Here is a 13,930-nt window from a genome sequence, read left to right as displayed (position 1 = left end):
AAAACCGTTTCCGGCTCATCGGCAAATCGATCCCGAATTTCCTCTCAAGTCTCAAAAGCACCGAAAGTTTTTCTTGCGTCAGAAAACAGCTCGATCTGCATAAGCTAATCCTGCTGCGTCTGTACTCTAGCCTCGTTCGTTCCTCCTTCCGAGGACTCCAAAGTTCGATGGATTCGCCCATGTTCCGTGAGTTATTTCAGCTACTCCTCTCTCGAGTGCTGAAGTCGAATACATGCCAATTAACGCCGCGCCACGCAGGAGTGGTATGCCAGTTACAATGCCGCGAGGGAATGGCGCACACCGCGCCCAAGGGCTCGTGTACGGAACGAACGCCTGGGACCGAAACGAATACCGCCTCATAGAACCCCGTGAAAGATAGGAATGGAGGACACGCTGGGGCGAGAACATGAATCCACGCGAGAAATATACCCTGAACTTGAAACTGCCTTCCCAGAGAGGAGATGGATAGCGGGGTCGATCGGAAACTGATCGGATATCGCATCCCAAGGCTTCTTCTCGGCAGCCTCATATTTCTGATTTCACGGAACCTGTCGAGAGCTCACAAGGTCTGACTTGAATATCAGACGAAGAGTTTCCGAAACGTTCCCCCGTTCCCGCTGAGCTTTACATCGACGATCGGATCCCGCAAAGACCGTCGAAGAATCGGATCCCACCTCGAGTCTACCCACTTCCCGAACAAGAATACCCTCTCGCTGGTCGGGAGCTGCGATCGACCATCGAGGGAGCAACGAGGCTTCGGGTAGAACCATTTTTCAATAAAGTCCATGGTAAAGGCAAGCGAGGAAGAATTCTCTCCAAGATGACTTGGTCCCCGCAATCGCTTCTCGCAGAAAAGAATTCCAGGTGATTTTGTGCGAAATCATCTGGCTATTGTTCGCGATTCTCTCGTCCTACGGAATGCATCCTAGACAAGATCTCCCCGTCCGATCAGTGTTGACGTTTTTTTCCTCGCTCGAGATCGGAGGCCCCGTAAGTTCGTCCGATCCCAGAGGAGTTCGCATCGCCTTCTGGAGGGCACAGCACCTTCGGAAGGGGACGTAACTATGTAGAATGGTCCTATCAAAGTCCGTCAGCGGCCCTTCTACATGGGCTCGCCGTGAGCACGCTTCAAGTTCAGACTTCTTATGTTTCTTCACATACATACACACGCACACACAGACACACCTTAACGCGCTCCGAACAAATATCATCTCATATGAGGGAGTCCCATGACGGCCCTATTGTGTTGACCCTGTGTATCATTTTTCTCGGCCTATGCCTTCCCAGGTGTTCTCGGACACCGCACCATTATTCCCCGACCGAAGGCCTCAGTGTCGATCCTGGATTCGACCACCGACGGAATACTCTCTCAACTGAGTCAGCGGTCGCACTCGCGGTCCCGGCAGCTGTGTCGAGCTTCGAACTTGAATTTCCCAGCGGTCTCCATCCGAGGTGCACCGCCTCCGAACGATGGAATGACCGCGGGAGCGACTGACGAATCGAGATGCGAAAAGATAGGACTTGATAGAAATCGATCGGGAACTTTACCACTCTGGATATTCCATTATGGACTTGGACTTGGAACGATAAGAATGCGATACGCTCGAATGATTTCTTGTCGAGTTTCTTTTATTAAACAACTCTTCCATTCGGTGGACTCACTGGTCATGCAAGTTTTGTACTATTCGATTACCAGTCGATTGAGAGCCCGTCTAACTGCACGAGGTTAGATCGTAGACTCCATTATCTCGAACATGGCGCCGTATCTTCTTCCGGTGAGAAGTATCTCTTTTCCTCTCTCTGTTCGACACCAGTTCTGATATCAACTGGATAGCTCTGATAGGACTTATCAATAATATATATAATAATTATTATTATTATTATCGTAATAATTGTATTCAACCAAAGCATTGTTCCATCCCGCCCATCGGAGAAAAATCAAACAATCAACAACAAGTCAGCCAGCCAGTCACTCAGTCACGCTCACTCCATCTCCGCATTTCCGGGGGTTTACGTCTCGAAGCGGTTGGGACGACCATTACGTCATCGTCGTATGATGCGGAGACTTGGACCTCTCTTTCGCACAGCTATCACGGTCACGAAGACTCGCTCAATTAAGAGACAAAGTTGCTAAATTCTGGAGATAACTCTGAATACTGAGGAAGCCTGTATTCAGACCTTCTCATTGAGACCTTTTTGGTTCTGATCCCCTCCCATCGTTATCGTCGTCTCGAGTATCAAGATGAGTTGGCCGAGCGGAGTCGGCAGCGATTTTCGAGTGAGTCAAGGTATACAAGGCGCACGGTTTCAATGTTGTTTAGTTGGTTGCCTAAGTTCATCGATAATGAAATATTATGTGTTAAAGAGCGTGCTGACACAGAAGACGAGAATGTCAACCGTTGTAGCTGTAATCTTTTACCTGTGTCATTTCATATTCGGTGTAAATGACCAGTCGGTGGTAGTACATAATAGTAGTTGTTGTTCTATGTAGTAGAGGTAGTGGTAATACTAGAAGGTCATAGCCATAAACTTCCTTAATAACACATTTAGCCTAGAATTCCCCGTTCCGAAGTCAGCGCACGATCGAAGGATTCTGACTCCTACGATCTTGCCCGACTAGCCGTGGTCACGGTAGGTCGCAGTAAACGATAATCACGACGACAGCTCATCCGTGACCACGATTGCACCGGAGCCACGAGAACCGAGCGTGCTAGGAGCAGCGAATCACGAGGGAGTCAACATTCAATGTTCAGAGAGCACCGACAAACAAGCATTGGTCAGTCAGCAATAAGCGTGAATTGAAGTCCAGCGATAAAGCACCTCTACTCTACGCGGAATCATTCAGTGACATCGCTCCACCGGCTGGGCGTCCTCCCCGTCCTGAATTCTAACAAATGGATGGAGTTATGGTCCGGGACGACTGATGCAGATATCGCGTTCCGTGACATCCCAGCACGAGACCATCGATCCATAGTTGGGGTGGGTATCGAGCGACATAGACACGAGCGAGGTTTTGTCTCGAGGAGGTCTCCAATCGAGGAGCTCAGCGCCTCTCATTACGCGCCCACGTTGCCCGTTCCGTCTATGGGTCGCAGCCCAAGGGTCCCGTGTCGAATGGCCTCCACGGTATCAATCTACTCGTCCTCCCTTATCTGAGGGATTCGGGGATTCGCATAATGTGATCGGTACGAGAAGCGAAGCGGTCCGAGGAGGAAAAATTCTGAATTCAATCGGCAAGACACGCATTGGCCCAGCACTCCGGAGCAAAAAGCGATTCCGATATTGATGTCGGTGGACATGTACGGAAACTGCCGACGTCGATCACTCGGAAGGAGAGGCAGGGTTTCTCGGCCGGAGGATCATTTTCTCAATGATGTCTAATCATGTTAAGACCCACTCTGGGCGAATTGCAAGACAGTTTCAGCGGAAAAATGACATGACATCAATAGCGGCGGTACAGACTCTCGTCGACGGCTGGGCCCGCTGTCCACCGAGCTGAGCAGATCGTCCACTTTGCGCCGTACGGTCAGATGTATTTTCTATTTGCGCGATGACACTGACTCACGCCTCCTCCACCAACGTGAAGAAACTGCCAAGGAAACCAACGTCACGGACGAGGCTCGGATCACCAATGCTGACTTCTCGCCTGCGTCATTTCAGACTTCTCGAGCCGGATGTTCGTATCCGCACTCTGAGACCTTCGGATCATCGATTCGCGAGATCTCTCCGAAAATTATGGCGCAGGGGCGCGCTCTGCTAAGCTGATCCACTCCCGAATGCCTCGAGTCATAGTCCTGGAGTCCATGAATTTTCCTGGAGAAATCGCCTACAATCTCTTAATTTCGGCCGCTTCCCGGAATGGATCCTCCAAGTGGGAAAAGAGCTCGACCAGGGATAAGGGACAACCAGGATTACGATTCAAGCTATGATTACAAATAATAATGTGGAGACGGAATTTTTGCAGGCGTTCAGCTCGGCGGATCCACTCTCATTCCAGTAAACGAAGCCGCCGATACCGATTTCTGCTCGCATTCTCAGTGATGAGCCCTGAGCTCGCTCTTGGACTCCGATTGTATGATCCCAACTCCAGCGAAATGTACGGGCTCGCCTTATAGGATTGAAAAAAGCTACATGACACAAGACCGGGCAAGCGACTCATGAAAGCAACTGTCTCACGTCCGTGTTGCCAACTGTGCTCGACAACAGCTGAACAAGTGAATAGCGCATTGGAGAATCTAGGCATTGCATCGGAATTCCCCCTGTGTTTTTTCCTCACCATTTTGCCAACGCGACCGGGGCTCGATTAGAATGGTCCATGATGAAGCGTGACTCGATGCGGTTCCCAGGAGGAGCTTGTGGCATCGGGTCACGCTGTCGACGCTGAACAGAACTCTTGAGAAAACGAACCCAGCTATACCCCGTGATTGAAGTCATCGGCATCACGCTTTTCTCAGAACGCACTTGATCCCACTGAGCTCTAGATTGATACTTTTGATTCGTGAAGCTCCTCGATTGAGAGCGACGGCAGGCGGAGTACTCACTCAAGTCAAGAGAACGCGCGCAGCTAAGAGAGTATTGTAGCTCAGAGAGAAGTAACTTTGTTTTTGCGTCTCGCAGGTCCTCCTCATTGTTGTTGAACGAGGGCTCGGGCGACTTCCGTAACGCTCGGCGAAGTTTGAACGGGGAGCCTCGGGGACAAACACAAAATCGACACCGATAAAGTTTGACTTTTGAGCTAGACTGGGTTATTTCGGTGTGGCCACTCCATCAATGCCAAGCTCCGACGCGGCGGCAGTGCTTCTCCGAGGTGTGAGTGGCGGAATGATCACAATTTACATTCACTGACTCCGGAAACTCGCTCACAACGACGACGCGACGCTCTCATACATCACGCAGTACGTGAACACTATTTTACCAAAACATATACATACATACACACATACTCGTATGGTCTAGGGCTCCGCCTCTTCGCTCCCCTGTCACCCTAGCTCAGTTGACAAGCTTTCGTTTCTCAACAACGATCCAAATGTAAGTGTGTTAACATTAAACAGTGAAAATTTCACCACAATAGATCTCTACATGATGCGATTCGACAAATGTATCACCGTGGTAAGCACTCTCCGGTAGTTTTCGGTAGTGACGCAAGTCCCCTATCCAGCGTTCGGAGGGGAAAGTCGAGGGAGGACTTTTCCTCACCCGCTCCCGCTCTGGATTGGATCGGCAATGAAACAAGAAGTACAGCCGTGAACTATGGCTGGAGAGATCATAACTGAACGTCACCACCGATTCCGTTCTGTCTCCAAAGACGATCCGTCTCTTCGGCTTCCTCGCCTTCTTCCTCCGTTTGAGTGGCGGCACAACTCGAGGCCAGCGAAACCGCCGACTTCGCCATAACTGTGACCCCGAGTTCGAGATCGTCGGACTGCGTCGCACATTCGACGTGGCGTCTCTGCATCGACCTCAGAGCTCCGTAACGATTGTTCTGAATCATTCCTGTAATGGAGGGCAGCTCTTTGAGTTACTGTGATGCTCCCGCGGACTCCGCAATAGTGAAGAAGTTTCGCAGCTCTAGAAGTGAATTTCTGAATTCCGGCGCGTTCCGGAATAGTGCTTCACTGGAAAAGGGATAACGAGAAAAAGCATATGGACCTCCGGGTTCCGCCGTTCGAGTTCGATGGTCAGCTCGTTCACCAAGAGGACTATCACCGGGGCCCGGAGGGTCGATTGCGCAAGGCAAACGGTTACAGCCCACTGTCCCGAAAACTCATTGGCAAGGCCGAGTGAGAGGACCGAGCTCATGGCGACGGAAAAAAGGAAAATAGGAGGTACATATGAGAGGTGAGAGAATGCTACTAACCGACGGGCTGACGGACGTTCTTCTCGGGATGCAGAAGGATGATACACAGTTTGGGTGCGAACATGCACACCAGGGTTACTGTCGCTGACAACGAGATTGAAACACACATCACAGTCACCCCTATCGCCAGCTGGGACGATGTCGTGAGGTAGAGAGGAATGAATGACAGCCAAATAATGCACGTCGTATACATGGTGAAGCCGATATACTTGGATTCGTTGAAGGCTTCAGGTATTTTTCGTGTGATGACCGCGTACGCTGTGCACACGCAAACCAGCATCACGGGGTAGGCGAACGAGACGACGTACGACGAGCCTGGACGGAGGAAGAGAAAATAGAGCTCGTAAGTCGATATCTAAACTAATGACCACGCCACCAACACAGCGGATCCGATGCGGAGCCTCTCGGGCTAGCGGGAAAAAATGTGCACGACGGATTTCTCCCGAGGAAACTTTCGCGAAACTTTTCGTCTCGAGTCGCGCGCAATCGACGTGGGTGTTGAGGCTCAACACAGCACCGCCGCGAGAGGGTCCGGTGCTGGAAGACCGAGACGGCAATGTGTTCATTTCTAGACCAGGTGTTGACGTCCTTGGCAGCGACATCAATCGTGGGCCCGTCTCCGCGAGGTCTCGTGTCTGAACAAGTACGCTAAGTAAACACTCTTGTCTTTGACCGGACTCGCTATCGACTACGCTCGCCGCCGCCGTCGACTCATGTTGCCAATTACCATCGGCATGCAGGCTTGCCTCACTAAGCCATTAGCTGTATAAGCTCGCGTGTCATTGACGCCGAACGCAGTCGAAGGCGAGCGACAAGACTTTCGGCGGTGACTTTCTCGCATCTTCAATGATGGCGAGGCGAAGGCGAGCGCTCGGGGGCGCGCCCACACATTCACGCAAAAAAGCTCGCCTGTCTCCACCGCACGTCAAGTTCGTGGGATGTATATTGACATTCTTGTTCGTCCTCGATCTACTGCTATCATCGACCCGTCCGGAATGAAATTCGCATCCCTCGCCAAGACCTACTGTTCGCCAAGAAATACGTCAGCTTCCTTGGAGATCTTGAGAGACTCTGTCTGCTTTATTATGATGACACCGAATGCTCTCTGGCGTAAGAGAGGGGGAAAGGCGGTCAATCTGAAGACGCCACAATATTACAAGAAACTATATCTCCAACATCTCCCACCTTTTCCTCCTGTATCAACTAAATCTATAGAATTATTGCACGATTGACCTTCGACTAGTTCCACAACTTGCTGAATATTTGGACGATTTGATACGTGTCATTCTTACAACATTAATTTCCTTGGAGCCATTATAACGCGGCCGCTCCTTGTGGTGATCGGTTGATTAAGGGTTTTCGCCTTCTTGATTTTCTTGATTGAGACGGGTGTCGCTGCCGGCGTCAGCAGATGTTTCCTCTTGCCCGTGCTGGTTGTCGGTCGATGTTCGATGTCGTACTGATCCATGGGTTCGGGCTCCTCATGTTGGCCGGCTGTGATTTCAGCCATGCTGTGATCTGCAACTGTGTTCTCGTCCTGCTCTATAGTCTCGATTGGGTCGCTGATTGTCATGAATTCGTCGGCGTTGTTTTCTTCTCTTGATCTACTGGGGCTTTCCTCCGTTGCTGATTCGGAGCTCTCGCTCTCTTGTTCGCGGATGGTGTTGAAGCTTTCTGCGATGAACTTGGGTGCGTTTTCTTCTGTCGCATTCTTTTCTTTCTGATTTGCTTTGTTTTTCCGTTTCCGCAACTTTGGGAATGGGATACAGAAAGTTAGTGGTTTGACTGCGACTTCTCGATTTGTTGTCCGCGGATTGGATATGACTTCGTTGCCTGAAATCTGATTCGGAACTTTCCTCAGGAGGCGTCGGTTCCTGATGACCACGTTGCCGTTACGCTGGCGTACGTTATACGTTCGATGATTTAGAACTTCAGTTATTGTTCCTGACTCCCATGTTTTCTCGAAACTTAGGGGTTGGATTCGAACCGAGTCTCCAACTAGGAGCGGTGGAAGATTCGTGGCCCCTTTGTCGTGCTGAATTTTCTGTTCCGCTCTCCGCTGTCTTATGTGTTGTTGAACATGTTTCGGTACTTGGGAAGGAGAGCGGCCGCTTGGAGCGGTAGTAGAGATCGAGTCTGTCGACAGAGAAATTTCTGCGCCGGCGACAGCCCATCTCGCTGAGGAGTGTTTCGCCACTCCAGGAGCGCTGGCTCGAGGTCCGATAGTTCGAGCGTGGTTTTCTTGACCAATCGTTTCGCAACCTTGACAGCTGATTCTGCCTTTCCATTGCTTGAATGGAAATGTGGTGAACTCCGTTCGTGCTGAACTTTCCATTGTTTGAGAAATTCTTGGAAAGCTCCGGAAAGGTATCTGGGGTCGCTGTCTGTCCTGAACTTCCTTGGCCGCCCATACTCCGCGAAGAGTTTCTTCGTGACATCGATAACGTGGTTTGTGGTCGCTGTACGGCCTAATTTCGTTATGTGGAAATAGTCGCTGTAGCCGTCTACGGTGACCACATATTGTTGCCCTTGCCAGTCGAAGAGGTCTTGGTGAATGATGTCCCATGGATGTTTAGGAATTTCGCCGTTGATGAGTTTTTCTTTGGGTTGTTTGGTGGAAAACGTTTGGCACGATTGGCAAGCCTCAACCATCGTTTTGATATCATTTCTCATGCCTGGCCAAGCTACCACGTGTTGGGCCCGACGGAATGTGGCTTCGAAACCTAGATGGGACCTGTGGCATCTCCGTAGCATGTCCTTCCTCAAACTTTTAGGAATGAAGCACGCCTGCCCTATGAAGATGATGCTGTCGTCCACCCGAAGGTCGTCTTTGACTGAACCGAGAACTCCGTCGACCGGTTTGTTTTCTTGTATGGAGCGAATCAGGCGCAGGCATTCTGGGTCTTCTTTAGTGTGGCGACGGATTTCCTCCAGAACCGGATCAGAGATCTCGGTACCGTCAACGATCTTGATTGCGCCTAGCTCCAGCCGATAGAGTGACTCTTTGGTTGTTGAGTCTGAATAATCTTGTAACGGTGCGCGACTAAGGGTGTCAGCGATGACGTTCGTGACTCCTGGAATGTATTTGAGTTTCAGGTTGTATCGTTGTAGGGCGAGACGCATCCGCTGCAATCGTTTCGGGCATTTCTCGAGCGGTTTCTCGAAAATGCGCACCAACGGCTTGTGATCCGTCTCGATTGTGATGTCCTCCTTGCCGTACAACAGATGATCCCATCGGAGACAACTAGTCATGATAGCCAGGGCCTCTTTTTCCATCGCTACGTATCCTTTTTCCGTTTCCGAGAGAGCGTGCGAGAAGTAGTTGATGGGCTTGTTGTCTTGTAGCACCGACACCCAAATCTGAACTGTCCGTTTGTATGGTGACAGGTTTTTTCACGTCGAAGTAGGCCAGCGTTGGTGATTTCGCCAGTTTCTCTTTGATCTTGGCGAACGCTTCTTCTTGAGCTGACATCCAAACGAAATGGTTGCCTTTCTTGATTGTGTCCCGTAGAGGGGCGGTGAGTTCAGACAAGTGGGGTATGAATGGGAGATGGTAATTAACCATTCCGAGAAAACGCTCTACTGCTTTTGTATCCTGGGGTTGTCTCATTTCTAGAATTGCCTTTACTTTCGCCGGGTCTGATTTTACCCCGTCGCTGGAGATCAGATGTCCCATATAGCGGACCTCTCTGAGGCAGTATTGAAGCTTGCTGGGGTTGAATTTTAGACCAACTTCTCTGGCTCGTTGAAATAGGTTCTTCAGGTTGCGATCATGGTCCTCCTTGGCCTCTTGGTCAGTCTTTCCGACACCATAAACCAGAGTGTCGTCGGCGACGACCAAGCAGCCTTTGAGTCCATCATATGCGGTGACCTGTCTCTGCTGATATTCTTCCGGAGCCGACGATATGCCTTGCGGCATTCGAAGGTATTTGTATCTGCCTATGGGAGTCCAAAAGGTCGTTAGATCCGTGCATCATGGTGCAATGGCAGTTGGAAAAACCCATCTTTCGCGTCGCATATGGTAAACCATCTCGCCTGGGACAGCATGGGGAGTGGTCTTCCAGAGTTGGCATTGTGTATCGTGGGCGTCTGATAGCCTTGTTGAGTTCTGATGGGTCGAGGGTTACTCGTTACGCTTCCATCTGATTTGGACACGACCACGGCGTTGGAGATCCAATCTGTTGGGTAATTCACCTTCTCAATTATGCCGTCCTTTTCCATGAGCTTGATGCGTTTAATGAAAGCCTCCCTCGTAGCGACTGCGGGTCGTCTTGGAGCTGCTTGTAGCGGTTTAGCTGTCGGATCGATCTCGATTCTGACCGAGGGCTTCATGCATCCGAGCCCTTTGAAGATGTCCTTGTATTCTTCTAGTATCTTTGCTTTAGCCGAACCCGTCGAGTCTATCTTGAAGGCAGATTCCACTCTTCGATGAAACTTGATGATGTTCATTCGAAATGCCGTTATCCCGGAAAGAACCGTGTCGACGTTGTTTTTGATTACATGGAACGGGATTCGATATTTACGACTGTCGAACTCGCAATTCAGGATGAATTTGCCCATTGAAGTTTCGTACATATTATTGTATACTTTGAGAGAGATTGCTTGCCCCTTGTCCAAAGCTTCGGCCACTCCATTGGCCTTCAAGACTTTCTTATAAGTTTCGAAGCTCATAGCCGAAATTGTGGCTCCCGAATCGATTTGGACTCGGAGCTTTGCGTTGCTGGCTAGTCCAAGAGATGCGAAGAATTTGTTTCCCGGAGCTCTCTCTGCTTTTCCCTCTCGGATTGCGAAGATGTCGAAGTCTGAACTGTGGTCTTCGATTCCCTCCGAGTACTCGAAGTCGTTTTCGGTTTGATCATCTCCTTCTAATAGGTGGAGTTGTTGTTGGAATTTGCTTGATTTGCACACGAGCTCGAAATGATTGAGTTTTTTGCATTTTTGGCATCGATGATTGTACGCGGGGCATCTCCTTGGCGGGTATTGGCTGCCACAGAATGTGCAAGCATTTCTGGTCGGGGCCGAATATGCTGCTTCGCGTTTCCGCTGCTTGAATGGCTGTCTTCGCTGCATGTATTTTGGTCTGTTCCCGAAGCTTTTGCTTGCCAGTTGTTGAATCTTGTCCTCACTTGCCATCTCTGCGTTTCGAAACGCCGGTAACTGTTCGTTGTTTGCTTCGGTTTGCTTCATTGTGGCGACGATTTTCTCGATGGTCCATTCTTTGTTGATATCCGCCTCAAATATGATTCTTCGCGCAACCTCAAGACTTGTGCCGCTTATGAGTTGGTTGATGATCATCTCAGATTCTGATGTGAACTTGCAGGGCTTGACCGCTTTCATAATGCGATTGACGAAGTCCGTCACCGATTCACTTGCACTTTGTTTGATTTTTGAGAATTGATGCCGGCGGAAATAAATGTTTTCGTGGGGCGCGAATATTTCGTCCAATTTCCCGATCATCTTAGCGAGCGTGTCACAGGGAGAGTCGTCATCCGTCGTACCGTCGTCGGCTTGAATTTCTCCCAGATTCAAACTACGCAAAAACTGTCGGTTGTGATCACCGAAACAGGCTCTGAAGATTGCTATTTGCTTCCTTGGGCACTGCTCGTAGAGATCTTCGACGAGGGCATAGTCACTGAAGGCTTCCTTGAAGTCCTTCCACGATTCACTGTTGTCCGCGCCTTGGATCATCCTGAATGGGCCCGGTCTTCGCGACGTTTTCTTGTCGTCTTCCATCTTTGCTTTTTTGAGAGTCTTCCTTCTTTGATCACGTATGATTTTCTGTCGTTCACTCGTTTTTTCTCGGCTGCGCCATGTTCGCCAAGAAATACGTCAGCTTCCTTGGAGATCTTGAGAGACTCTGTCTGCTTTATTATGATGACACCGAATGCTCTCTGGCGTAAGAGAGGGGGAAAGGCGGTCAATCTGAAGACGCCACAATATTACAAGAAACTATATCTCCAACACCTACTCACCGAGGCTTGCTTGGCAGAGAAGTTGGCTCTGCTCACGCGTGGGGTAGTGTTTCACAGCCTTCGGTGGACTGAATAGTAGCCAAACTGCAGTTACGAGCACCTGAAAAACATAGCTCTCGAAGGACCGAGCGACGACGCCTCTGTAAATCACACCCTCATCGATTTCGGATCCTCCGCAGAACCCGATCCACGGGGGAAAGGTTTTGGACGATTAGGAGGCTCCGGAGGACGGCAAGGGAAAAACTCGTTTCGGGACGGAAGGAGAAGGAACGCTCCGAAAAATCACTTACCTGGATGCAGACGAGAATTCCGCAGATGATTAGCTGAGATTTTGGAGAAATGAACGACGGTCTTCGGCTGGTTCGTTTCCCTGCACGGAATATTCGTGCGATTCTGCAAATCATTGTCGGAATTGCGCTCATTAGCAGAACGTGTGGAGTGTGCAATAACAGAGAAGCATGCGGCACCGTCTGGCTGTCTCGAGCATTCCTCTGGAGCTCTTGATTTCTCGCGACTGCGGGAATTCGGTCGTTCTCCGGCCTCGGCAGCAGTAGTCGAGAACACGTTTCTCTTCCTTTTTTTCTCGTCTCAGGACGGGGGAATTTATATCCCTCTCCTTCTCTTTTTCAATCGCGACTAAAGTTCGCAAGAGAATCTTCCCGCTCCCTTTTTCCATCCAGTGAAGAGACTGGAAATTCTCTCTTCTCTAAATCGATCCACCGGTCCCGAGTCGTTCGCGCGTCTTTCAGGCGTCTGTATCAGCCCGACTTCTGAGATGGTTTCTGTGGACAAAACGCATTCATCTGTCTTTCCACGGGTCCGAGAAGCCAGATATACGGAGCAGCAATAAATTCTAATGAAAATGCGATTCACCCAGTCAAGCCTGACGCTGACTTCAGCTCGGCCAGCACGGGCGCCCTTCCGGTGCTGACTAGCTGTATCCCGCGTTTATGTCCAAGTGACTCGGTCGAGTTCGCTTCGTTCATAGGCCCGTTCAGGTGACGGAGACTTTGACCTACGGTTTATCCGCACCATAGGAACCGCGCACTTTCTCCCTCAGTCAGCTATCAAAGTAATGTATGGCCAGCCTGCACCCCTGGTGCCGCCCGCGCTTCCGCGAAAGCGACGACGGAGGCTGCGGCGGCGGCGCGGCGGCGGGTAACAACCGCGACAGGCTCGTCGTCCTTAATCTGTGCCGCTAAGCGACGGAATGTAATTTTCTAGATTTACCACTAAGGTAAGTTGTTTGCCTCTTTGGGCGATGCCTCGGCGGGAGAAAGAGCAGGAGCAGTGTTGGCGACGAAATCGCCGACGGAGACGAGAAAAACGGCGGGGAAAAAGGATCAAGATTAAGGGGTTGACGAGATTTCCGAAGAGCAGTATTTCTTCCACGAACAATGTCAAGAATTCGACCCGATGCCACGAGCCTGTTTCGTTCAGCCTTAGTCTGTCACACGCTGGTGGATCTGACAGCCATGAAGTGGCAAGTTTGTAAAAACAGAAGAAAACAGCTCTTTTGCCTGCTGGACAACCGAGTCCGCGCGTGTTCAGTGTAGTAGTGGAAGCCTCGCATGGGCATAGATTCTTAATCAGCGGCAGAGTGACCTTCGGAGCTTCGGGGCAACAAGTGTAAACGAGTTCCCTGTACGAGATCCGTCAAATCGGACGGTTTAGCAGCACGCCGATTCAGCCACGATTTGCGTGCGTCCAACAGAGGGCGGTCCAATATTTGTGACGGAGAATTGCGCCGAGCGTTTTACTACTGTGCACACACACAGAGTCGTTAATCGGGCCGACCGTTCACGACCGAGTCGGAATCGGAACCAGAAAAGGCCCGACGTCTAGGACCTCGATACGCTGCCCTTCGGGCCGTGAAGCGGAGCGATGCACCAATACCCATGTCTCTCCGACGGACAGAATATTGTCGGGCATTATCAGACTTTATGTTTATCGCGCGATCAGAACGCCCTTGCTAAACCGAGAGATCAATTAGCGAGAAATATGAATTGCACTACGTTCCTTATTCAAGGTACGGCACGCGCGCAGGCGTGATGGAGCACTTTCGACAGCAACCCTCCGTACATCGCAGCTTCACGAGCCG

At 50.5% G+C, this 13,930-nt stretch overlaps 1 protein-coding gene across 1 annotated transcript in view; it reads right to left on the bottom strand.

Annotated features, from left to right (window-relative positions):
* Nucleotides 1-5,137: 5,137 nt before the first annotated feature.
* Nucleotides 5,138-13,930, bottom strand: part of LOC100906607 (metabotropic glutamate receptor 2) — a 41,034-nt gene continuing 32,241 nt past the window's right edge. Inside the window, exons 14-17 of the mRNA XM_029112663.1 lie at nucleotides 12,120-12,222; nucleotides 11,830-11,929; nucleotides 5,858-6,172; nucleotides 5,138-5,493 (exon numbers count right to left, since the gene is read on the bottom strand). Coding sequence (XP_028968496.1) covers nucleotides 5,264-5,493; nucleotides 5,858-6,172; nucleotides 11,830-11,929; nucleotides 12,120-12,222 — 748 coding nt within the window. The 3' untranslated portion in view covers nucleotides 5,138-5,263. The remainder of the gene's footprint in view (nucleotides 5,494-5,857; nucleotides 6,173-11,829; nucleotides 11,930-12,119; nucleotides 12,223-13,930) is intronic.

Source organism: Galendromus occidentalis, unplaced genomic scaffold, assembly GCF_000255335.2.
Source record: "Galendromus occidentalis unplaced genomic scaffold, Mocc_1.1 scf7180000077524, whole genome shotgun sequence".
Classification (NCBI taxonomy): Eukaryota; Metazoa; Arthropoda; class Arachnida; order Mesostigmata; family Phytoseiidae; genus Galendromus; species Galendromus occidentalis.
This window is presented reverse-complemented; position numbering and strand designations above follow the sequence as displayed.